Source organism: Thalassophryne amazonica, chromosome 8 (assembly GCF_902500255.1).
Source record: "Thalassophryne amazonica chromosome 8, fThaAma1.1, whole genome shotgun sequence".
NCBI classification, from domain to species: Eukaryota; Metazoa; Chordata; class Actinopteri; order Batrachoidiformes; family Batrachoididae; genus Thalassophryne; species Thalassophryne amazonica.
This window is the reverse complement of record NC_047110.1, coordinates 22137071-22164353: the sequence shown is the minus strand read 5'-3', so window position 1 is coordinate 22164353 and position 27283 is coordinate 22137071. Positions and strand designations below refer to the sequence as shown.

Sequence of the window (27283 nt, the reverse complement as noted above, 5' to 3'; positions counted from 1 at the left end):
TTGTAGAGAAGAATAAACAGAAGCCACAAAAGCTGGAGTTTTAAATCTAACCAGACCCCTCCTGAGAGGCAGACTGCTATAGGCTAGTAACTAAACAATAGCTCTAATTAGCACCTATTGTGCTCTAGTTAGCACCCTCCTAATGACAGGGCAGCTGTCCCTCCTAATGATGGGATGGACGCCTCTCCTGCCAGCTCCCTTGACGACTCTCCTGATGACGTGAATGACTCATTACCATGAACAAAAGACTGAAACTGCTTTGACCTGAGTACCCCATTGTAAACAGGGGACAAAGCTTGTCTCAGACCCCCTCCCCGGTTAAGGCTGGGTTTCAACTGTTTCACATAGAATGCCTCCTTCACCCCTCTCTCAAACCATTTCTTCTCTCTGGCTAAGATTTTAACTTCCTTGTCCTCAAACGTGTCGTGAGTGTCTTTAAGGTGGAGATGAACTGCAGACTGAGGTCCACTGGCGCCCTCTCTGCGGTGCTGGTATAGCCTTTTGTGTAAAGGTTGCTTAGTCTCACCTATGTTCATTACAGTTTTCCTGACATCTGATAGAATACACTACATTGCTCTGTTTGTAACTAGGGATCCTGTCTTTAGGGTGAACTAATTTTTGTCTTAAGGTGTTAACCGGTTTAAAGTAAACTGGGATTTTGTGCTGTCTGAAGATCCTCTGTAGTTTTTCCCCTACTCCTGCTAAATAAGGGAGACACTCCTCTTCTTCTTGTCGCTGTCTCCTGTCTATCTGGTCTCTTTGTTCTCTGGGACCTCTGCACTTTGTCCAGGGATCATCGTGGGTACCCACATACTGTGAGGGCTTTCCGGACAAGTTGTTGTTCTTTAGCCCTTCCCTCTGCAGTTGTGGGTACCTGTAGGGCTCTGTGTTGAAGAGTCCTGATCACCCCGAGCTTGTGTTCAAGGGGGTGGTTTCAGTCAAAGAACAGATATTGGTCAGTGTGAGTTGGTTTTCTGTAAACCCCTATCTGGAGCTGCATGTTCTCTCCAATCATAACATCACAGTCCAAGAAGGCTAAATGGTTGTTTCTGGCATCCTCAAGTTTGAACTTGATATTGGAGTCCACCGAGTTGATGTGTTCTGTAAAGTCCTCAACCTCCTGTTGCTTGATTTTAACCCATGTGTCATCGACATATCTGAACCAGTGACTGGGAGGGATGCCCGTGAAAGACGTCAAGGCTGTCTTCTCCACTCGCTCCATGTACAGATTGGCCACAATGGGGGATACCGGAGACCCCATCGCACAACCATGGATCTGCCTGTAGTAATTCCCCCTAAACAGGAAATACGTGGTGTTAAGACAGATCTCCAAGAGTTGGCAGATGAAGTCTGGTGTGAGTTTGGTCCTTTCAAGTAGAAACACATCCTCCAGCAGTCTCTGCCTCACAGCAGAGACGGCCTCAGCGGTTTAGTCACTAGCCTATAGCAGTCTGCCTCTCGGTAGGAGGGGTCTGGTTAGGTTTAAAACTCCAGCTTTTGTAGCTTTTGTTTATTCTTCTCTACAAGAGTCAAGACAGAAGTCAGACTACCAGAGCAAGAATTTTAGCCGAGGAAGCTTCTGCGATTTGAAGCGAAACGTCCTCGCGTCAAGCAACCCAGTCCAGTCGAAGATTCAAGCTTCAACCAGTTATTCCAAACAGCTGCAGTAAAATATACTGTGTTTAGTACGTCACGCAACAGTGAGGAAAAAATCTTTTCTAAAATTTTACATCCTCCCATCAAAGGTATATAACTTTAATGACTGAATAATTATTTGATTGATTAACTGGACAAAATTATTTTGACATTGATATGTGGTTTTGGAATAAAATCTTTTTCTTAATGAAACAGCTGACTGTGCCGGTTACAGGCAGTATTTCTTCCCACTGAATATGTATCTCTTCTTCCTGTAGCTTTCTTTCTTCTTTCTGTTTAACCACCGATGACGTGCTCTATCCATTTTTTCTTTGCTGACTGATGGGAATGTCTGGTCTTGGAAAATTTCCTTCAGTTTGTTCAGGAAAAATGCATCCAGGTTCCGACCAGCCTGGGCCACCTCCGAGTCTGGCTACACATCAGAGTGAGACAAATGCAGCATAAAAAGAACACAATCACTTTAAATCTTTATTCATCAGGGAGTTTTCACTGACAGCAGGATCATTTACTCTTTATTTCACACTGGTGCATATAACACTGTTATATCGTGCACTGTCAGATCTGCAGACTTACAGCATCCAGAAATGAAACACATGCACTTTAGATACATCTAGGGCAAGACATTCCATCAAATTTATTGTTGAACAAGAGCAATCAGAGATTTCTGATGTCCGCCAATTCGGATCCGGATCACCTCCAAAATTCAGTGGAGTCTTCCATGCCCTAATATCTATCTGGTGTAAATTTGGTGAGAATCTGTGAAGTAGTTTTGACGTAATAATTCAAACCTTATAGTGAAATCTTAATCCAGAATCTGGATCCGGATCACCTCCAAAATTCAGTGGAGTCTTCCATGCCCTAATAACTATCTGTGGTGCAAATTTGGTGAGAATCCATGAAGTAGTTTTGACGTAATCCTTCAAAGCCTATATAAAGTGAAATCTTGATCCAGAATCCAGATTTGGATCCAGATCACCTCCACAATTTAATAGGCTCTTCCATGGCCTAATATGTATCTGTGGTTAAAAAAAAAAAAACATTGTAAAAATCCGTGCAATAGTTTTGACGTAATCCTGCTAACAGACAGACAGACAGGCAGGCAGGCAGGCAGGCAGGCAGGCAGGCAGGCAGGCAAATAAATGAAAAGTCAGTGTTACACTGACTTGTCTTGTAGAAAAGGTCTTTTTGCTCTTTTACTTTCAGTTTTCACAACTGATTGATTTGCCCTTCCCAGCCACAGTACCACAGAGTAAACATTTCAAATTCAGTGGCTGAGAAAAAAATTTAATTTAAACAGTTCAGACCCATTGAAATTGAGATCTGTTTTGCAAGTGAGACCTAGACATTTATAAAGTTTCCAATTCACCTAACCTGCACGTCTTTAAAGGACATGTTGCAGCAAAATCATAACAATTTAAATTTAGGCTGTAGTGACCATCCGATGATCCACCGGGATTACTTTATGCACTTCCATGATGGTTTCAAAGTATACAGCATTCACAGCAAACAGCTACGGAGACGTCTGCAAAGTACTCGTGAGTACTTGTTTGTTTCCGACACGTGACATAGCTACTATAAGCGTCCCAGTGTGCACTTCAGTGGAATGTAGCTGCTAATGATAAGAACAGAGGCACAGATTAATTCCAAAGTTCACATAAGTGTGATGTTGTGTTATGATGACTCATGTTTAAACAAAAACTGTTCATTTTTATGCAGTCACGGTAAAAGGAGTGGCTTCAAGAAGGTTTATGTGCACCTGCACCACCATAAGCCATAAACACAGCCTGTCAGTCAAGTACATGTACAAACACTTGTGAAATGTACTGTATTTGCTTGGACAATGTTTGCTCACTTGTGTGCCGTTACTGTAACACCAATGTAACGCCAAAATGGCAGAAAAATGTCAATAATGATTCCACATTAACAACAATCTCACAAGGAACAAAACAAACACCTCACTGTAATGTTATTAATTCAAGGTGTTAATAAATTACACCACAATGCAACTGAGATTTATCAAGATGATCAACCGGTGCAAGACGGAGCAACTGGTAACTGTCAGTTTGAAAGCAAGGGTGCAGCGCTTTGGATGGTGTTCAGGTTTACTCAGCATGCAATGTCATCCAATAACCACTGATGCTGTTGTTAGTTTAGCACGTTTTGCAACCACAAACTGTAATTTCATTTTCAATTTATTTCATTTATATAGCGCCAAATCATAACAGAGTTGCCTCAAAGCGCTTCACACAAGTAAGGTCTAACCTTACTAACCCCCAGAGTAACAGTGGTAAGGAAAACTCCCTCTGAGGAAGTAACCTCAAGCAGACCAGACTCAAAGGGGTGACCCTCTAGTGCAGCAGATAACAGAATATTTACAGAGGAATCCTTCAAATCTGGAAAGAAGCACCAAAGTTGGCACAAATACTCCTTAGATATTACTCTTTTGAAAAAACTGAGTAGCCTTGAATTTTCAGTAGGCGGCCAGGTAGGGGTCAATTGAAGAATTACACAGGGGTCAAAATTTTAAAATGTTTCAATCATATTGAAAGCTATACCACATTATTTGTCTGATCACAATGATACCAAAAATGTATAGTCTGGACTATCTATGACTGAATGTTATGGAGTTATGGGTAAAAACAGCAAGAATGGTAACAAAGGTCAGCATTAGTTTGTACGGGGTCAGATGTTAAAGTTGCTCTAAATGTTGTAAATTCTGATGCAAATTATTGGTTAATAGGGTTTTAAAAAGGAATAGTTTGCACTATAGTTTGCACTACACAGAGGCAAAAACTCAGGTCTGGGAGAGTTCGGGAGGCTATGGAGGACTATCGGTCGGCCTTGAAGAGATTCTGGCAAACCGTCCGACACCTCAGGAGGCGGAAGCAGCTCTCCACCAGCACTGTTTACGGTGCGGGTGGGGAGCTGTTGACCCTGACTGGGGATGTTGTCGGGCGGTGGAAGGAGTACTTTGAGGATCTCCTCAATCCCATCGTCACATCTTCCGAAGAGGAAGCAGAGACTGGGGACTCAGAGGCAGACTCATCCATTACCCAGGCCGAAGTCACCGAGGTGGTTAGAAAGCTCCTCGGCAAGGCTCCTGGGGTGGATGAAATCCGTCCTTAGTACCTTAAGTCTCTGGATGTTGTGGGTGTCTTGGCTGACACGCCTCTGCAACATCGAGTGGCAATCGGGACAGTGCCTCTGGATTGGCAGACCGGGGTGGTGGTCCCTCTGTTTAAGAAGGGGGACCGGAGGGTGTGTTCCAACTATAGGGGATCACACTCCTCAGCCTCCCCGGTAAGGTCTATTCCAGAGTACTGGAGAGGAGAATTCGACTGATGGTCGAACCTCGGATTCAGGAGGAGCAGTGTGGTTTTCGTCCTGGTCGCGGCACACTGGACCAGCTCTACAAGCTCCATTGGGTGCTCGAGGGTTCATGGGAGTTCGCCCAACCAGTCCACATGTGTTTGTGGATCTGGAGAAGGCATTCGACTGTGTCCCTCGGGGCACCCTGTGGGGAGTGCTCCGGGAGTATGGGGTCCGGGTCCTTTACTGAGGGCTATCCGGTCCCTGTACGACCGCAGCAGGAGCTTGGTTCGCATTGCCGGTAGTAAGTCAAACCTGTTTCCAGTGCACGTTGGCCTCCGCCAGGGCTGCCCTTTGTCACCGGTTCTGTTCATTATTTTTATGGACAGAATTTCTAGGCGCAGCCAGGGTGTAGAGGGGGTCTGGTTTGGGAACCACAGAATCTCGTCTCTGCTGTTTGCGGACGATGTGGTTCTGTTGGCTTCGTCAAATCAGGACCTCGGAGTCGAGCCGCTGCTCCTCCACGTCGAAAGGAGTCAGTTGAGGTGGCTCAGGCATCTTTTCCGGATGCCCCCTGGACGCCTCGCTGGAGAGGTGTTCCGGGTACATCCCATTGGGAGGAGGCCCAGGGAAGACCCAGGACACGCTGGAGGGACTACATCTCTCGGCTGCCTTGGGAACGCCTTGGGGTTCCCCCAGAGGAGCTGGGGGAGGTGTGTGTGGATCGGGAGGTCTGGGCGGCTTTGCTTGAGCTGCTGCCCCCGCGACCCGACTCCGGATAAAGCGGAAGAAAATGGATGGATGGATGGATAGTTTGCACTATGTGGCATGCTTAGTTATCATGTTACAGGGTAACATATGTCACATGTCATAGAATCCAATGGATGTCGACATTGCTCTACCTTTACCTTGCAGACCAAGCATTCAGCACAGTCAAAACTATTTCATTTATTAATCCTATTAGTTCAACCAAATTTGCACCACTTTTTACCAAAATTGGAGCAACTTTAACTTCTAACCATTCTCTCACCATTCTTGTTGTTTTTACCAGATAACTCCATAACATTCAGTCATAGATAGTCCAAACTATACCTTTTTGGTATAGTTGTGATCAGACAAATAATGTGGTATAGCTTTCAATATGACTGGAGCATTTAAATTTTGACCCCTGTGTAATTCTTCAACTGACCTCTACCTGGCTGCCTACTGAAAATTCAAGTGGCTACTCAGTTTTTTCAAAAGAGTAATGTCTAAGGAGTATTTGTGCCAACTTTGGTGCTTCTTTCCAGAAATGAACAATTTTTACAGTTATCTGCTCCACTACTCTGCTTGGGCCATGCTACAGACACAAATTACAGAACAATTCACAAAACAAATATACAGGAAATGCTGTTGGTGCACAGGATAGGAGGGTATCCAGCACAAATACCACATCCATCTCTGGATGGAGCCGCACCTTAAACAGAGAGAAAAAATAAAGTCAGGCATTAGAAAGACAAGAAATACTGCATAATTTGTCAGCATTAAACAACAAGAAAACAGGAAATACTAAGGTGATTGCCGGCCACTAGCCCTAAGCTTGACTAAAAGACCCAGAATTTAGGTAAAGTTGAAGCCGCGGTACGCTCCGTTTCCTAATAAATGAATTAAAAGAGTAAAAAGCCTAGAGCTATACTATACCCGTATGCTAGCCGTATGAAAGGGAAAATAAGTGCATCTTACGTCTAGACTTGAAAGTCTCCACAGAATCTGACTGTTTTATTGACGCAGTGAGATCATTCCACAGAACAGGGACACAATAACAGAAAGCTCTGTGACCCACAGACTTCTTATTCACCCTCGGGACACAAAGTAGTCCTGCACCCTGAGAACACAAAGCCCAGGCTGATACATAGCGTTTAACTGTATCAACTAACAAAATACATTTTGCAGTTATTGGCCGTAGAATTGGAAATTTTGTCCCCCCAATTAGAACAGTGTTTCAGTGTCCAGCCTAATCATCTATAATCATTCTGTCTAATCAGCATCTTGTTATGCCACAACTGTGAGGTGGGAAGGATTATCTCGGCAAAAGAGAAGTGCTCATTAACACAGATTGAGACAGATTCATGGACAATATTTGAGAGAAATAGGTCTGTTGTGTATATAGAAAATGTTCTAAATATTTGAGTTCAGCTCATGAAAAATGGGAGCAAAAACAAAAGTGTTGCATTTATATTTTTGTTCAGTGTATATGACTGACAGGTTTCACCAAGGCGACTGTTTAACTCTTTCAGAAAGTGGTCAATACGTGTAGGACAGTAGTCCATGGGGACCCCGGTAGTCTGGCTAGGAATATTTCGGTATTGGCTTTCGGAATACTGTAGTCCTAATTTCTGTAATTAAACACACAATTCTAATCCAATTACATTTTTTCCGCAAATCTGATTGGTTAATCATGTGAGATTTCAGACCATATAATATCAGGTATATGGTAGCAAAATATTTGACCGCTTCACATTTGATGTATTACTCCGCGTCCTGACAGCACGCACTACTACACAGATGTCAATTTATGGCACAGTCAGCTGAGAGCGAGACGTGACGTAGCAATAAAGATGCCAAATGGGTGAATTTAAGTTACCACATGAGTATAAGTACTGATGTGGATTCTGATGATGTGGATTCTGATACTTTGTATAACTTTTTCTTACTATCTGACCTCATCAGGAGCATTTAATTTGCTGAAATACTGCAAATGTTTGATTGCAGTTGTGTGTCCATGATACTGCTTGTGGTACAAAGGCCATACAGATGTAGCAGCATAAAGGCTCATGCATGATGTAACATCATGTGCAAAGGATCAGGTGGGTATAACTGGAGCAAACACGTGATTATTCTTTAGACTACAGTAAAGAAGCTTTGTGGATTGATGAGTGATGTAAAGGTTTGAAAATAACGCAAAGCTGCATTAAACTAAACTAGAGATCTTCTGCCTGGATGACTGAGAATCATCAATGACATGAACCAGGAAACACAAATTCTAACAAGCTAATGACAACTTACGTAATTGAAAGTATCACAGTTCTTGAACATCAGCAGGACATCATCCACAAACTGGTCAACAGTGAAATAGTGAAGAGTGTTGCTCTTGTCCAACTTCCTACGAATCACTGAGAGGTCAATGGGCTTCTTAATGATCTGATAGTAGTTTTGAGCCTGGAGCATATTCAGTGCATCACAAGAAAGAAAGAAAGAAGAAAGAAAGAAAGAAAAAAAGAAAAAAAAGAAGAAAGAAGAAGAAAGAAAGAAAAAAGAAAAAAAAAAAAAAGAAGAAAGAAAGAAAGAAAGAAAGAAAGAAAGAAAGAAAGAAAGAAAGAAAGAAAGAAAGAAAGAAAGAAAGAAAGAAAGAAGAAGAAAGAAAGAAGAAAGAAAGAAAGAAAGAAAGAAAGAAAGAAAGAAGATTAGATGAGATTAAAAAAAGATTTTGAACATTTCTTTCTCTTTGTTCTCCTATCCTCCCAGATTGATTTGCACCAAACTTGTTATTTCAATGGTATGTTTTGGGAAAGGTCAAAGTCACCGGGGTCAAGGAATTTGATTTTCATCTTAATTGGACGAAACATGTTATACATATGGAATAGGGTGGTCCTTATTTTGTAAAGTTTACTCCAACCTCCTGAATAGGTTCCAACTGATGAGAAAACATGCTGTGTAAAATTTTGTTTGTATAAATGAAATTTTAGTTGTCGCTCAAAGCATTGAAATTTTGCCATTTTCATGCTGTATATTCAAAACATTGCAAAATAAGGACCACCCTAGTATGGAAGTGAACACTATATTAAGAGTTACCCTGCAAGGCCAGCCAAAGGTCAATCATTTGCTTGAAGGTCAAAGTCACTGTGATCAAGGCTTAAGGTCAATGGGTCTCTCTCAAGGTCACATTTCCACCAGGCAATGAATTGGCTCATTTACCAGAAGCTTTTACCTTAACAGTGACCACATCTTTATTGATGCTATACTGGACTCACCATAGGTGCCATCTGACCTCAAACGTGTTCTGTTTCTAGCGTTTATTCTCCCACAATATTCTGTCTCTGGCATTATTCTTCCCATATAATTATTCCTGTGTTATATTTTTCTCTGGCTTCTGGGCTCAAGCGCTCTGTCTCATTTCTCTCTGGACTCTGGCTCCCTCTGGTGTCATCTTGATGCACTATCTCGTGTCACGCATATTTGTAAGACGGTTAATCATTATACTGCTTTCCAATTCTGTCTTCTCCCCCGAGCCTGTTAGTGTCTCCCTATACCCTCATTCCTTGCTTGATTATAAATGATTTCCTTAACGTGTTTCTGGTATTCCTCATTTTTATGGGATTTCTCATTTTTTCCTCTCTGTTAATGACCCATGCTGCCACTCCTCATTTCTTAAGCCTGCCTACTTTTCCTGGTTTATTTGCTTGTATTGACTGATCTCCCATGTTCTGACTTATGCCTGCTTGCTGCATTACCTACCTGCCTGATCTCTCACTGGCACCTCTGCCTGTGGACTGCTTTTCCATATATGACCTTAGACTGTTTTCCTGAGTACTTTGGACTCATACATTCACCTGGTCTGTTCTCTGTACTGGGTCACACCTGTACTCACCATTACATTACTTCTCTGTCTTATTCTTCAGCATATTTATGCCCACAGGTACAACTCCTTGCTCTATTAGCAGTGTTTGGGAGTAATGCACTACAAAAATAATGCAATTACTGTGATTACTTTTTTGCTGAAACGCAGTAATGTAAGGCATTACTAATAAATTTACTAATAAATTTTCAGTAATATTATACTCATTACATATTTCAGTAATGGTGTTACAACACACTTTACACTGAAATTTAGAGCTGTTTTGTCTTCATAAAATATCACTAACACCACCAGACATTTTGCAAAATGCACCCTGTTAAAAACATCCTTGTGTGGGGCTGTAGAGTGTGGCTTTTCCACATTGATTTTCTCAAAAGCCACAGTGATAAAGCCGCGGTGCATCTTGTTGATGAATAGATCAAAACACTGATTGAATTCAATAATATTCAGCCCGATAAAGGCATTTTTTTTTTTTGGTAATCATTTAAACTTGGATTAGTCACTCATCTTGCTTTTGTCTGAGAGGTGGCGCAAGAAGCTAGTACTTGCTGCAGGGATCAACACATAGTGCTATGTGTTTTTAAAAATAGACAAACACACTGCTTTACTTTAAATATACAATAAGTCTCTTTTTGATCATCAGTACGTGTCTGTCTAGCTCAGGGTGGCCAAGTTCGGTCCTCGAGCTAACGAGTCTTTGGACTGGATTCAGGTGTGGTGGAGCAGGGAGACAACTAAGAGTGTCAGGAAGGTGGCTCTCGAGGACCGAACTTGGCCACCCCTGGTCTAGCTATTTGATAGAGCAGACTCATGGATCCAATACAATGATTAAACAGCAACCACCACACCCTCGTTCTCTTCATGTCTGGTCTGCAGAGGGCAAACTCACAGTAGTGAAGGGTGAGAAAGCCCCCCCCCCCCCCCCCCCCCAAACGGTACACTGTTGAAGATATTTTAAATACTGTTTTGCACATATTAATAATAATAACCAGATTCTCCTACTGTGAAAATTGTATTTAAATTATTTGTAGTAGTAGTAGTAGTAGTAGTAGTAGTAATATTTAAAATAAGTAAGGCTGTATGAACCATGCTGACTTTGATACTCAGATTGGTTTTGACTAATTTGACTGAATTGAGCAGGCGCAGCAGAGCTGGCTGAAACTCCACAGCTATGGTCAGAAGACTTTGTGCAATGACGCGTTCTCATGATAATAAATAACTCTTGAAAAATCAGTATCTACATTTTCAGATGGTTCCTATATTACTGGCAGTCTAACAGATTTCATGTGTGTCAAAACTTTTTTTTTATTAATATTTTTATTGTTTCTCTGTTTGGTCTGTCTTATATTTCTTAGCAGTTACAGGCTATGTTTAGCCTCTATGTTAATTTTTGTTGGACTAAAAGACTGAGCTATATTCCTTGAGCATGATGGCTAATCCTCCAAGTGCACTTTATAATTCTTGATAAATCATAAATTATGTCCAACATGCCAGCTTTGTGCTGTGAACATCGTGAATTGAAAGAGAATAAAAGAATGAAAATGAAAACAAAAAGATGGTTTGTTATAGTGAACTCTACCTCTATTGTGTAAGAAGTGGCCTGGACTTTAAATATCACACCATCACTTTCATTATTTTGGCAGACTTTGATCCTTTGGGATTCTGGCTGTGATTATTACTTGTATTGCACCATGGCCTTCACTGCGCAAATTATATTAATTATATTGTTGTTATTAGCCTTCAGGGCACACAGTCATTATGTTATTTTGCCCTCTGCTGTATAATAAACTGCAGTAAACTAAATTTTAACCTTTTCGAATGCCAAGTCCTATTTCCACTGTTATTTTGGTGAAATAACTCAAACGTAATGCAGAAGTGTGTAATGTATTGCAATACAGAGACAGTAAAATTGTAATGTATCAAATTGCTTTGAAATAACAGTAACTAGCAATCCATAATGTATTACATTTTAGAAGTAGCTTGCCCGACACTGTGTATAATAAATATGTAAGCCTCAGATGTCAATGTTCAGAATTCTATTCTATGATTATGCTTATTATGAAATAAAAGCAGAAGATTTGGCAGAAAAACTTAGGCTGGAATGATCATTACATAATGTCATTACATTCTCTTTCTCTCTCTCACGAACTCAGCAGCATGAGTGTGAAAAAGGTCAGACAGAGCACTTATGAAGGTTCTGTTTTGTTTTTTGCCCTCACCCCTGTACAATCAAGAAAGTAGATGTATACACGTGCACGCTCTTGTGTCATGCAGCATTGCATTGTCCAAAATGTGAAGAAAATGAGGCACAGTGTTATCATTTCCTGCATCACAGCAAGTTGAGTTGGCACTGAGAACTCAATTGATTCAGGTGTCTCATGTATTTGAAGTATTGTCTGTGGTCTGTAATTTCATACCAGTGCAGTTAAGAATGAGAATTACTGAACATGCAGGAATCCATGCAGAAATTAAAATGTTTCCATTAGGGGTTATCAAGATCACTATGAATTGGGAGCAAGTCAGCTTGGTGTAGCTGCTATTCCAGTGCAATGTCGGCATTGTGTGCATAAAGTAAGCAAATCAAAGTTGACATTTTTCTTTGCAGAACTTTAGTAACCTGTCCTGGGCTTACCAGAGGGCTGACCGGCTCGTGAAACGGTGAGCTGACTGCGTGACACAACAAAAGCAGGGTCAACTTCTCACACCTCTGCAAAAACAAACCCAAATTCATGTGTTCATGTCCAGATGAGCAAACACCACTACTGAAGTTTTAATATGTGCCGTCAGTTTGATTCACTGAAGACATCAAACCTCTCACCCTCTGGTCCTGGTGGGACAATGTGTATGGTGCTTTGACTCCCCCATGGTGATGGATGTTCTCACAGTCATAGGGCTCTGCAGGATCCTGATCCGTTCTACATAAAGTGCATACCCAGTCACCACTGTGAAACACACAAAACAAATCTGTTATTGTGCACTTCAGACTTAGAAATGTGCACGTGGGGTGTACTGTCCTTGACTGGTTTCTTTAGATAGATAGATAGATAGATAGATAGATAGATAGATAGATAGATAGATAGATAGATAGATAGATAGATAGATAGATAGATAGATAGATAGATAGACAGATAGACAGATAGACAGATAGATAGATAGATAGATAGATAGATAGATAGATAGATAGATAGATAGATAGATAGATGTACTGCGACAGACTAGAATCCTGTCCAGGGTGTACCCTTCATATTTGCAAGCTGTTTTTCTTTTTTACTTCACTTTTGATACTCTGTGTGCTTCTGTGTTCTGCTGCTGCTAGAACCTCAATTTCCCTGAGGGAGTCTTCCCAAGGGATCAATAAAGTTCTATCTAATCTAATGTTCATTACATTGAGCACAAGGACTGACATACAACAGTGATGGGCACAGCCAACCTAAAAGTTTAACTTTGATAACCACTAATCTGCTTACTGAAATGTTAACTGTGATCATGCTAAACCAGTAAACTGCTAAAAGATTTTGCTGAAGCTAATAGTTGTTAACTATTAATGTTTTACTATCCCTTGTTGTTGTTGCTCCCGTTTCGTCCGGGGTCGCCACAGCGGATACAGCAAGATCCGCATTGGTATTTGGCACAAGTTTTACACCGGATGCCCTTCCTGACACAACTCCAGTTTTACTAGAACTCCAAGTAATGTTTTTACTACCCCAAATCAGAAAAAAGTAAAATGCAAATGATTCCTATTTCATTGAAATTTTTTTTATTTCAATTGGGCACCGCAGTCTCATTTGAGGGTGGGCACTAAAGTGATAAATATGATGCATATGTTGGGAAAGTGTAGTGACACGGACCCACAACAGGGGGCGTAAATGAATGGACAATGGATGAACCCAAAGATAACAATTTACTGTTGTGATGTGCACAACGGAGTACAGACAATCACAGATTTAGAATCCAGTCAATATACAAAGGTAACGTGTGGGCAGGCTCGAGGATAGAAGACGTCTGTCCAGAGAAGAGTCAGGTCCCACATGATTTCCACTGCCAACGGATCTGGAGCACACTGTAGCCGCCAAGTCCTGAATCCCCAGGTGGCCACCCTCTCCAGCTGACAGACCTGGTACTGCTGGCAGGAAGCAGAAAACAGTTTATGGTGGGTGAGTGCGCACCCAGCAAAACAGTCAGCAAACAGTCAGTTCCTTTTTGTGGGAAAATCTCCACCTCCTACACAGGAACACAGTTCGTGCAGAGCCTGAAAGTGCTACTTATCTGGTTTGGGGTGAGTGGTGAAGAGCGTCACTCCTCTACAAACCACAAACCCAGCTCCCAGCTGAAAGTAGGTAACAGGTACTCCTGCAAAACTCAGAGAAAAAAACACGTGCGTTCGGCACAGAAAAACGGCTGAGAGGTTTTACCTGACGGGTAGAACGATATCTCGGCAGGGAGGTGGAGTTGCTGCCCGGCTTTTATTGTGGATGGTGAAGTGGTGGTGATGAGTGGCAGCTGAAGATGAGGTGGTGATGAGTGACAGCTGTCACTCCCGGCTGCTCCTGCGAGGCGGGCTGCGCCCTCTTGTGCCTGAAGCCCGCACTTCAGGCAGGGCGCCCTCTGGTGGTGGGCCAACAGTACTTCCTCTTCAGCGGCCCACACAACAGGACCCCCCCCTCAAACGGGCGCCTCCTGGCGCCGACCAGGCTTGTCAGGATGACGGGTGTAGAAGTCGGCCAGGAGGGCCGGATCCAGGATGAAGCTCCTCTTCACCCAGGAGCGTTCTTCAGGTCCATACCCCTCCCAGTCCACCAAATACTGGAACCCCCGGCCCTTTCGACGGACGTCCAGGAGCCTGCGAACCGTCCAAGCAGGCTCCCCGTCGATGATCCGGGCAGGAGTCGGCACCGGTCCGGGGGTGCAGAGGGGTGAGGTGTGGCGTGGTTTGATTCGTGAGACATGAAATACCGGGTGGATCCGCAGTGAAGCAGGGAGCTGTAGCTTCACTGCGGCAGGGCTGAGGATCTTGAGGATCTTGAACGGTCCAATGTATCAGTCCTTCAACTTAGGGGAGTCCACTTGTAAGGGGATGTCCTTTGTTGAAAGCCACACATCCTGCCCGAGCTGATATGCAGGGGCCGGGTGTTAAGGATTTTATATATATATATATATGTTATCACTGTTAAACATTTGTAGCTTTGTCTTCTTTCTCATGAGAACGGTGTTGTGCTGTTTTGCACTTCACCCTGAGAACGTACGTGTTATTCAACCTTGTTTTAGCTTTGTCTTCTTTCTCATGAGAACGGAGATGTGCTGTTTTGCACCTGTCTTAATGCAATCCTGAGAATTCAATTTTGTTTTAGCACTCTGGGGTCAATCTGAACTGGGAATGAAGGACTGGATGTACTTATTGTTATAACATAACTTTGTTTTCATAGCCGCTAACGACTGGGAGTAAAAGAACTGAAGGTTGAATTTTGACTGATTGTGATGCTTAGTGTTCCAGGCAGATGCAAAACAGCTGATAACTGCAACAGACGAACGAGATGTGCTGACCTGAAGTGTTCTTCCTTACAGCTGCACTTGACGTATGCGTTTATGTTATGGGAAGAAACTTGTCTTGCGTCATTACCCCCACCCTTAGGACAAGTTTCTTGTTTATGTGATGAGGGCGTCTCTTAATAAAAAGAGCGGAAAAGCAGGCCAGACTTTAGTGTAGCCTTGGTGTACAGCCTGGCCGCACTCCGCGCGTAATATTTGACTTTCTGTCTCACTGGTGTTTCTTGACTCTGTTTGTCTTGTTAAAGGTTTAAAAATGTTTGGAGGAGAAAATACCCAACATTGACTGGGGGCTCGTCCCGGGATCTCAACAATACCGGAGGTGTCCAGCGGAGGTCGTCAAGTCCAGACGTAAATCCTTGGCCAAGGTCCGATCGATTGATCGTGTCTGCAATTGTCGACCACCGTTGGCATCGTCTGGTTGACGAGATTTTCCCGAAGAAGACAGACAGGAAGTCGAGTCAGTGAGTAGAATTTCTTTGTAAATAGTACTGAGTGAGTGGTGATCAGATCACATAAACAGTTAAATTCCGCAAGCGATGATACAGAATCGTCTGTTAATGCAAAGCAGTTAAACTCTGTAAGGAGGGTGCGGACTCCTCTGTTTATATACGCGTACCGGTAGGGGATAAAAGTGATCACATAAAACAGTTAAACTCCGTAAGCGATGATACAGAATCGTCTGTTAATGCAAAGCAGTTAAACTCTGTAAGGAGGGCGGACTCCTCTACGGTTGCGAGGGACGCAAGTAGTTAAATTCCGGAAGGAGGATACGGACTCCTCTGTTTTAATACGTAAAGGAAATCCCGGGTAGAAATACGTGCACTGTAAAAAGTAGTTAAATTTGGCAGGGACGGCGGAGTCCCCTAATGCAGGACATTAGTTAAATTTCACGGGAGGGCGAGCTCCCCTGACATAAGAATACGCGTACGATTATTAGGAGTGTTTCTATGTGTAAATAGTGTTTTGCGCAAGTGTAAATAACTGTGTGAAAACTGTGTGTGTGTAATACTTTGGACAACGTTAGTGACAACCGTGCGTGTGGAAGCAGAGGCAAGTGATTCCGCTTCCTACGGGGAGGTGAAAGGAATCAACCACACGACGGCAAATTAATTGTCACGTCCAAAGAAAGTGTGAAAACTTCAGATTTAGAACACCCTAGGTGTGCCCCCGTCTGAAGTCCAAATTATAACATATAACATAACATAACATAAAAATGGGGGGTAAGACGTCTATAAATAAGGAAAATTTATCAACTGACGACTGGAAATTTATGGAAGCAAAAAATCCAAAAACAACAAAAAATTGGAGACCTGGATTAATAAACATGACTTTGACGGACGACTGAACCTGATCAGTATACAGAAGCTGAAGAAGGAGTTAGAACAGCAACATAAAGGTGATGAGAAAAAGATGCAGAAAGTAGGGGCAGATTTAGTGGCATTTTGGGAGGAAGAAGCAGAGAACAGACAGAAGGGAGCAGAGAAGCGACGATTAGAGAAAGCAAGAAAAAAGAAAGCTGTAGGTAAGGCAGAAGAAGATGTGATAATTCAGCACAGAGAACCAGAACAGCCTCAACAACCACCGCCGGCTGGACCGTCGGTGGCAAAGAGACCTTTATCTCCTCTACCAGAGGATGACGATGTATTGCCACCACAGTATGATTTGGCAGTAAAACCTAAGGTAAAAAGAGAAAAACCAGAAAACCACAAACACGCAGTCAAGCAAAAGTGCCTACAGCCCCTCCCATGGTGGAACATAGTGATCAGGGAGGTGCCTATCCTATGATAGAAGTACCAAATCCTCGTGCAGAAACAGCAGGACAGCTACCAACCATGCTCGTTTATCGGACATGGAATGCTGATGATATCAAAGCAGCAGTCGACATGATACCATCGCCACATGTCGACATTGAGGGATTTATGCAGGATATAGAAAACATTAGAACATCTTACCACCTTAATGGACCTGAAGTCCAACAGGTGTGGATGAAAGCATGTGGCCCTAAATGGAGTCAGGTACGTGGAGACTGGAATCCTGCAGATCAACAAGGCGTACCACTGACACATGATGATCTAGTCTTGAAAACAAGAGTGGAAGCTACGATTACACGTGCAAAAGGAGTGTTAGGACCAAAGATAAATTATACTGAAATTACCAGGACAACTCAGAAAGAAGGAGAACCATGGATAGAGTTTAGATGCAGATTTGAGAGTGTATTTAGAGTCCATAGTGGCATATTGCCAGGAACACCAGTGTATGAAAACAAATTGAAAAATATTTCACCTGTGAAGCTGATAATGACCGATTTGATTCATGATGGCAACTCAACAGCTGTCATAACAGTAACAGGTGCCACTGAAGATGTTTTAAAATTGAGATTCACAGGTATGCCATTACATGTGTCACTTTGTAAACCATATTTGACAGAATGGCAAGAATTGGGACTGACAGTCATAACAGCTTTGTCAGCCACTGATTGGAGCAGAGTTGGACCACGAACGGAGTTCAGTCCATCAACTAAATTGTATAAAGTGCCAGTTAATGTCTCATTGGTGCTGACAGCTGGAACACAGATTGATGTGTCCACTTCACAATCCTGAGTGTTTCAGTTGAGTCCTGAAGAGGACGATCTTCTCTCTTCTGTACCATCAGGATTGTGGACAACAGGTCCTTCAGACGTAGGACTGATAAAAAAATGCACAACCTGTAGTTATAAGACCAAAAACAGAATACAGACCATGTGTAAGACAGTATCCATTGAAACCTGATGCAATTGAAGGAATCAGGCCAGTAATAGAGAATTTATTAACAGCAGGAGTAATAGTGCCATGTCCAGATTCACCATGTAACACACCCATATTTCCTGTAAAAAAAGGCTCCGCCCTCAGTGGGATGGAGAATGATTCAAGATCTGCAGGCAGTAAATGCTGCTGTAGTAAAAAGAGCTCCATGTGTACCAGATCCGCACACACTGTTAAGCTCATTGAGATTAAATTCTAGTTGTTTTTCTGTAATAGATATCAGTAATGCATTTTTTTTTTTTCCGTACCAGTACACCCAGATAGTCAATTCTGGTTTGCTTTTACCTTTAAAGGACAACGATATACATTCACCAGATTACCGCAGGGTTACGCAGAGAGCCCAACTATTTATTCTCAAGTCATGTCAGCATGTTTAGCTAATTTCGTTCCACCGGCAGATAGCCAACTATTAGTGTATGTTGATGACATTTGATTGCCTCTGACACACGAGAAACTGCATAACTGACACAGTAGCATTATTATGTTTCTTATTTGATAATGGCCACAAAGTGAGTAAAAACAAAGTTCAGTTGTGTAGGGATAAAGTAAAATATTTAGGACATGAATTATCAGCCACAGGGCGCACAATCCTGTCTGACAGGAAGGAAACAATTTTGCACGCTCCAAAACCACAAACCAAAAAGCAGATGATGTCATTTTTTGGACTGACTAATTACTGCGGGGCATGGATTCCCTGCTATGCAGAATTGACTAGTCCACTTTCTGATTGATGTACAAGGATGATATTTCAATGTCAACCGTGTTGGAATGGAACAAAGATGCTGAGGAAGCTTTTGTAAAAGTAAAACAAACAGTGTCATCCACAGTTTTGGCACTACCAGATTATAGTAAACCATTCATTCAAACAGTTGATTGTAAGAATAAGTTCATGACTAGTGTTTTGGTTCAAGTGTATGGCTCTACTACTACTCATCTAAATTGGATGCAGTAGCAAGTGCTCTACCACCATGTGTACAGGCTGTTGTTGCAGCCTCTATGGCTGTTCAAAGTAGCAGTAATGTTGTTCTATTCCATCAGTTGACACTGAAAGTTCCACATGCAGTCTCTGCACTTCTGTTGCAGACAGACATGAGCCTTTTGTCCCCAGCAAGACATCTTTCGTGTATGTCCTTGCTATTATCACAACCACATCTTACGGTAGAGCGATGTACAACATTGAATCCATCCACATTGATACCCTTACCTGAGGATGGTGAGCCGCACAATGTCTTGATGTAGCTACGGTCTGTACGAAAGCACGTCCAGACCTCCAGGACACACCCATCCCAAACAGTACAATTGTGTATGTGGATGGTTCTTCCACTAAAAACGCTTATGGACGAACACAATCTGGATATGCTGTTGTCACAAATTCAGAAGTATTGGATTCTGCTTCATTGCCATCCTCATTTTCAGCACAAGCAGCTGAATTAGTTGCTTTAACTGCAGCTTGCTATCTGTTTAAAGGTACGGCTGTATCAATTTATACAGACAGCCAGTACGCTTTCAGTACGCTGTGAAATTGCCTAACCAAATTGCTATATGCAAATGTGCGGCTCACACCAAAGGCTCTGACAGTGTTTCAAAAGGAAATGACGTTGCTGACAAAACCGCAAAGGCGGCAACAGCTCTTTCTATTTTTCTCCTATATGACACCCCTCCGGATATGACCACAAAAGAAACCCATATTGCCAAAAAAAAATATGTTTAAATGGGCAGCTATTATGAGCCATGGCGTGACGCATGTCTCATCAGGGGGTATGATATCGCAATTGCAATCTATTTTTTGTCTTTATGGGTTCGATGCATATGCAAAACAGCATTGTAGAGCATGCATGACATGTGCGAAACACAACTCACAAGGCAATTTGAGACCCCAAAGAGGTAAATTTCCAACACCACAATATCCCTTTCAAGTGATTCATATGGATTATATACAGCTGAGTAAACATGAAGGGAAGGAATTTTGTTTAGTCATAATTGATGCCTTCTCAAAATGGGTAGAATTGTTCCCTACAAAACATGCAGATGCACTTACAGTGGCTAAGGCATTGTGCAAAGACATCATTCCATGATTTGGAATACCAGAAACAGTCTATTCAGATAATGGAGCGCATTTTGTTAATACAATAGTGCAATACGTAGGAGAAGCGCTACAGGTCAATCTCAAAACTCATTGCGCTTATCATCCACACAGTGCCGGATTAGTGGAAAGGACAAAGGGCACAATAAAAATAAGATTAAGGAAATGTATAGAAGAGACAAACGAACCTGGATTGAATGTTGGACCTAGTAAAATTGTATATGAGAATAGCACCAACACCATCAGGGTTAACACCATTTGAGATACTTTATGGACGACCATATCGTCTACCAATTTTGACATGGATACTAAAACAGCAGATGAGGAACAAACATTAGCAAATTTTATGAAAAAGACATTAACACAGAAAGAGATAACTTAAACACATTTACTGCCGAATAATTTTGATCTTCCACAGGACGGCCTTCCAGTAGTCTAGCCAGGAGACTGGGTGTTCATCAGAGTGATTAAGAGGAAGAACTGGTCCAGTCCTCGTTGGGAAGGTCTATACCGAGTGCTGTTAACAACACCAACTGCAGTAAAGATAGCGGAGAGATCAACGTGGATACATCACTGTAAGATACAGCGTGTGTTGGCGGCCTCCACAGTGTAAGGGGAAGTCTGGCTACAAAGGGAGTCTATTTAATTAGCAATAGATTGTCTCAATGCCAGTGAAGCAGGGAGATCCTTGCACTATTAGGTGAGGTGGTTAACAACACTGTATCCTAGCAATCATGACTGAACTACAGCAGACCCCGGAGCGGCGTGCTCAGCGCCGCCGCTGCCGGACTGTTGGTAGGGCAGCCGGTTGTGTTGTGATCTTAGTGTGTTTCGTGCTCCTCGGATTCCTGGCCTGGTGGTTGACCCAAGAATTGCAGCTCACTGTGGACCGAGCCAGAGAACAACGCAAGCAACATCAGAAGAGGTTTATTCATAATGTGAACGAGACAGATGGACACCCTCATATATACCATACTAATATGTGGTACAGATATGTTCATTTATTGGCTATGGAATTACGTTACTAATTATTATGTTTGTTCGCAAATACCTATATCCTCAACACACCCAGCTCTGACGGCTAAACCGTACCCTGCTAGGGTGACAGAATGTCTTATCATACGGATGCATAATCAAACTGTATTTCGGGGGCAGCAGTTCTCAGCAAATCTGATAAGATTTAACGTGATGATATTTTTGCGTTTCCCTTCAGTCTAGTCAATGGAGCAGCACTTGGGCACGCTTGTACGTCCTCTGTTGAAATCCCTATCACCGGGGAACACCGGCGGTCTGCATGGGCCTTGGCCCTTGTTCGGGCCTTCAGCAGGGCAAAGCGGGCGGCGCGCCACACCTGACAGTATCTTCGTAGGTGGGCCTGGACCGAGGGGGCACTGACCTCTCCCTCCACCATTGGAAACAACGGGGGCTGGTACCCCAAACACACCTCAAACGGGGAGAGGCCGGTAGCAGAGGACACTTGGCTGTTATGAGCATACTCGATCCAGGCCAGATGGTTACTCCAAACCGCCGGTTGCGCGGAGGTCACGCAGCGGAGGGCCTGTTCTAGCTCCTGGTTCGTCCGCTCTGCCTGTCCGTTCGTCTGTGGGTGATACCCGGATGAGAGGCTCACAGTGGCCCACAGTTCTCTGCAGAAACTCCTCCAGACTTGAGAGGAGAACTGAGGACCACGATCCGAGACAATGTCAGTTGGTATCCTATGCAGACGTACAACGTGGTGGACCAGGAGGTCTGCAGTCTCCTGGGCTGTTGGGAGCTTCAGGAGGGCCACGAAGTGGGCCGCCTTGGAGAATCGGTCCACTATCGTGAGGATGGTCGTCATGCCCTGGGACGGCAGGAGACCCGTGACAAAGTCCAGGCCGATGTGCGACCAGGGGCGATGAGGCACCGGAAGCGGCTGGAGGAGTCCCTGGGTCTTTTTGTGGTCAGCCTTGCCCCTGGCACAGGTGGTACAGGCCTGGATGTACTCCTGGACATCGGCCTCCATGGACGCCCACCAGAAGCGCTGCCGGACCACTGCCACGGTTCTTCGCACCCCTGGGTGACAGGAGAGCTTGGAACCATGAAAGAAGCCCAGGACTGCAACTCTGGCTTCTGGTGGGACGCAAAGTCGGTTCTTCGGGCCGGTCCCCGGGTCCAGGTTCCATGCCAGGGCCTCCCGGACGGTCTTCTCCACGTCCCAGGTGAGGGTGGCCACAATAGTGGACTCGGGGATGATAGGATCCAGTGGATCTGACAGCTCAGTTTTGACTTCCTCTTCGTGGACCCGGGACAGGGCGTCAGATGATTGGTTCTTGTTCCCGGGGCGGTAGGTGATCTGGAAGTCAAAACGCCCGAAGAACAATGACCAGCGGGCTTGCCTGGGGTTCAGACGCTTGGCGGTCCGGATGTACTCCAGGTTCCGATGGTCCGTGAAAACCGTGAACAGTACAAGCAGCTCCCTCCAACAGGTGTCTCCACTCTTCAAGAGCCTCTTTCACTGCTAGGAGTTCTCGATTGCCGACGTCATAGATCCTTTCTGCCGGGGTCAACCTGCGGGAAAAATAAGCACAAGGGTGGAGAACCTTATCGGACTCCCTGCTCTGGGACAGCATGGCTCCTATCCCTGAGTCAGAGGCATCCACTTCAACGATAACTGGCGGCTAGGATCGGGCTGCACCAGAACTGGTGCAGTCGAAAACCGGCGTTTCAACTCCTAAACGCGACCTTGCACCGATCCGACCAGGTGAAAGGGACTTTTGGGGAGGTCAGGGCTGTCAGGGGGCTAACAACCTGACTGTAGCCCTTAATGAACCTCCTGTAGAAATTTGCAAAGCCGAGGAACTGTTGCAGCTTCCTACGGCTTGTCGGTTGGGGCCAATCTCTCACCGCCGAAACCTTGGCCAGATCAGGGGCGACGGAGTTGGAGGAGATTATAAACCCCAGGAAGGACAAAGAAGTGCGGTGGAACTCGCACTTCCCGCCCTTCACAAACAGCCGGTTCTCCAACAACCGCTGCAGGACCTGACGTACATGCTTGACATGAGTCTCCGGATCCGGGGAGAAGATGAGAATATCGTCCAGATATACGAAACGAACCAATGCAGGAAATCCCGCAAGATGTCATTTACCAAAGCTTGGAACGTCGTGGGGGCGTTAGTGAGGCCGAACGGCATCACCAGGTACTCAAAGTGACCTAACGGGGTGTTAAATGCCATCTTCCATTCGTCTCCCTTCCGGATCTGAACCAGGTGGTACGCATTTCTAAGATCCAGCTTTGTGAAGATTTTGGCTCCATGCAGGGGCGTGAACACTGAACCCAACAGGGGCAACAGGTATCGGTTGCGAACCATAATCTCATTCAGCCCTCTGTACTCAATGCATGGATGGAGTCCGCCGTCTTTCTTCACAAAAAAGAAACCAACACCCATCGGGGAGGTGGAGTTCTGGCAGCTAAAGCTGATTCACGCTCAGGACGTGAGAGGTTGTACAGCCTGCTGGATGGGTACTCAACGCCCGGAATCAAATCAATGGCACAATCGTACGGATGGTGCGGGGGAAGAGTGAGTGCCAGATCTTTGCTGAAGACGTCAACAAGATCGTGGTACTCTACCAGCACCGCCGTCAGATTGGGGGGGACTTTAACCTCCTCTTTAGCGGTCAAACCGGGAGGAACCGAGGATCCTAAACACTCCCGGTGGCAGGTTTCGCTCCACTGAGCCACAACCCCAGATGGCAAATCAATCCAGGGATTGTGTTTTACCATCCATGGGAAGCCCAAAATAACGCGGGAGGTAGAAGGAGTTACATAAAACTCAATCTCCTCCCAATGATTCCCAGACACAACCAGAGTTACTGGCTGTCTTGTGTGTGATTAAAGGGAGAAGGGTGCCATCTAGCACCTGTACCTTCAATGGAAAAGGTAGAGCCACTAGAGGGAGCCCGACCTCCCTTGCCCATCTGCTATCCAGCAGATTCCCTTCTGACCCCGTGTCCACCAGTGCTGGGGCGTGAAGGGTTAGATCCCCATTCAGGATCGTAACTGGGATGCGTGCAGATCTACGGGATTTCTCCGCGTGAATGTTATGGCCCACCCTTAGCACAGTCTCTAGGGGAGGGCGTTGTAGTTTAACCGCTTGGGGCAGTTCTTCTGGATGTGCTCACTCGAGCCACAGAAAAAACATTCTCCGCGGGCCAGTCTCCGTTGTCTGTCATTGGATTTTACTTTGGCCCTGCTCATGTCCATGGTTTCGTCAGCAGGGGGAGCTGTTGCCACACAGAGCTCTCCGACTGTGAAGCGTGGGGACAGCGGCACCCTTTTGGTCCCGGAAGGAAAAGGACAGCTCGCACCCGGCCACGCCCTTCGCCCCGCTCGATGTTCCTCTAATCGGTTGTCTAACCGTATGACCAAGTCGACAAGCCCGTCAAAATCCCGCGGCTCATCCTTAGCCAACAGATGCTCCTTCAGGACCGGAGACAGTCCGTTTATGAAGGTGGCGCAGAGCGCAACAGTATTCAAGCCGGACCTCGCAGCTGCGATGCGGAAGTCGACTGCATACTCGGCTGCGCTCCGACACCCTGTCTCATTGACAGCAGCACAGTCGAAGCGGTCTCGCCTCTATTGGGGTGATCAAACACTTGTTTAAACTCCCGCACGAACCCAGTATATGTTGTTAGGAGCCGGGAATTCTGCTTCCAGAGTGCCGTAGCCCAGGCGTGTGCCTCTCCTCGAAGCAAGTTTATAACATAAGCCAGCCGGCTGGCATCTGACGCGTACATAACGGGACGTTGTGAAAAGACGAGCGAACACTGCATCAGGAAGTCTGCACACGTCTCGACACAACCTCCGTACGGCTCCGGAGGGCTTATGTAAGCTTCAGGGGATTGGGGGGGGGGGGGGGGTCATTGAACCACCACTGGAATATCTGTATTCAGTGCTCAGTCAGCAGAAGGAGGTGCTGCAGCAGCGCCCAGTGTGTGCGCTTCCACCTGGGCGGTGAGAGCCTCCATCCTCCGATTGAGTATAACATTCTGCTCAGTTACCAAGTCCAACCGAGCAGTGAAGGTGGTTAAGATTTGCTGCAGTTCACCTAATACGCCTCCTGCCGGCGCCTGTGCACCCTGCGTTTCCATTGGCAGTTCACTCGATGGTTGACGCCCCTCGGGATCCATGACGTTGGCCAAGATATCCTGTTGGGAAAGTGTAGTGACACGGACCCACAACAGGGGGGGTAAATGAACGGACAATGGATGAACCAAAAGATAACAATTTACTGTTGTGAATGTGCACAACGGAATACAGACAATCACAGATTTAGAATCCAGTCAATATACAAAGGTGACATGTGGCCAGGCTCGAGGATAGAAGACGTGTGTCCAGAGAAGAGCCGGGTCCCACATAATTTCCACTGCCAATGGATCTGGAGCACACTGGAGCCGAGAAGTCCTGAATCCTCAGGTGGCCACCCTCTCCAGCTGTCAGACCTGGTACTGCTGGCAGGAAGCAGAAACAGTTTATGGTGGGTGAGGTGCGCACCCAGCAAAACAGTCAGCAAACAGTCAGTTCCTTTTTGTGGGAAAATGTCCACCTCCTACACAGGAATACAATTCGTGTAGAGTGAGGGGTGAAGAGCGTCACTCCTCTACAAACCACAAACCCAGCTCCAGCTGAAAGTAGGTAACAGGTACTCCTGCAAAACCCAGAGAAAAACACGTGCGTTCGCACAGAAAAACGGCTGAGAGTCTCCTGCGAGGCGGCTGCGCCCTCTCATGCCTGAAGCCCGCACTTCAGGCAGGGCGCCCGCTGGTGGTGGGCCAGCAGTACCTCCTCTTCAGCGGCCCACACAACACATATGACGCAATAATCCTACATCCGGAGATAGCCTCTTATGTCACCATCAGAAACAAGACACTTCTCTCTGAGTTTTTGGGCAAATTACACAGCAAATAAGTGAAATACAAAGAAAAAAGTGACGATGGGTCGGAAGTGGACATGTTGCAGTTTGTTTATCAAACATGTTGAGGCGGTTGAGTAGGCGAGAGACTACAGCTACTCTGTCAAGAGCTGTAGGGTAACGCAACACGACCTCTCCCATTTGCCTTGTCTTCCCTTCTCCACTGGGAACCAAAAAAACTGCACCTTTCACGATTGCTTCAGTGATTGGAGTCCAAAAAAAAATGTACACCATCTTTCCGTGTGAAGTGATGCTGTGTTTGTGTTGTGCCATGGCAGGCTGTCAACTTCATTTCAGTTCTTAATATACATCTATTACTGCATTTTAGGCCTGAAACAAAACTTGGGACGCAAAAGCATTTACTTCTTTATAATGTTGCCATTCCTTCTCACAACAATTACAAAGATATTTTGGCATTGATGATTCCAAGCGACAAAGTGTGTCGGGTGTAATTTTGCCCCATTTCTTCTCCAAACATGTCTGAAGGGGTGCAACAGTACAGGGTCGTTGTTGTAATTTTTTGTCGAAAATTCTCCACAATTCTCTGTTGGGGACAGGTCATGACTGTTGGCAGGTCAGCCGAGGATCCGTGCACCATTCTTCCACAGCCGTGCCCTCGTCATGTAAGCAGAATATGGTTTTGCATCATCTTGTTAAAAAAAGTATGGATATCCCAGGAAAGTTTGAGGTGGAATTTTTGAATGTAACCCATATTGTAGTGCTCAACAAAGATTTTCCAAAGTAATCCCTTGCTTTGGTTATATAAGCTATTGATGAATAACGATTCTTGATGCAGTGCCGTCTAAGGGCCACGGGTGTTCAGGGTTTACAACCCTTGTCCTTTTTGCACTGAAATTCCTCCACATTCCTCTAATTGTTTAATGATACTATGCACTGTAAAGGGAGAAATATGCTAATCCTGTCTAATTTTTCTTTGATGAACATTGTTTTTTAACATTTCAAGAATTTTCTCACCCATTTGTTAACAAATTGTTCATCCTTTGCCAGTCGTTGCTCCTGAAAGACTCAGCCATTCGTATTTATATTAAAAAACATACTTATTTGTAGTCCATGAGCCAGTCATGAATTTTGACCTAATCGGTACCACTTAAGGGGAAAAATGACACTTAGAATCCAGCCTCAGTGTATCATGGCCTACACAAAAATGTATGATAGCCATCCCAGGGTGGTAGCTGTAGCCAGGTAGGGGTCAATGAAGAATTACACAGAGGTCAAACTTTAAAAATGCTCCACTCATGTTGAAAACATATCACATTATTTGTCTGATCATAACAATTCCAAAAAGGTCAAAGGACAAAGG

The 27283-nt window shown here is 44.5% G+C and overlaps 1 protein-coding gene across 1 annotated transcript in view; it reads right to left on the bottom strand.

Moving 5' to 3' along the window:
• Window positions 1-1837: 1837 nt before the first annotated feature.
• The window catches only part of LOC117514866 (transcription intermediary factor 1-alpha-like), a 37117-nt gene continuing 11671 nt past the window's right edge, over window positions 1838-27283 (bottom strand). Inside the window, exons 5-8 of the mRNA XM_034175442.1 lie at window positions 12399-12522; window positions 12213-12287; window positions 8011-8163; window positions 1838-2068 (exon numbers count right to left, since the gene is read on the bottom strand). Coding sequence (XP_034031333.1) covers window positions 1865-2068; window positions 8011-8163; window positions 12213-12287; window positions 12399-12522 — 556 coding nt within the window. The 3' untranslated portion in view covers window positions 1838-1864. The remainder of the gene's footprint in view (window positions 2069-8010; window positions 8164-12212; window positions 12288-12398; window positions 12523-27283) is intronic.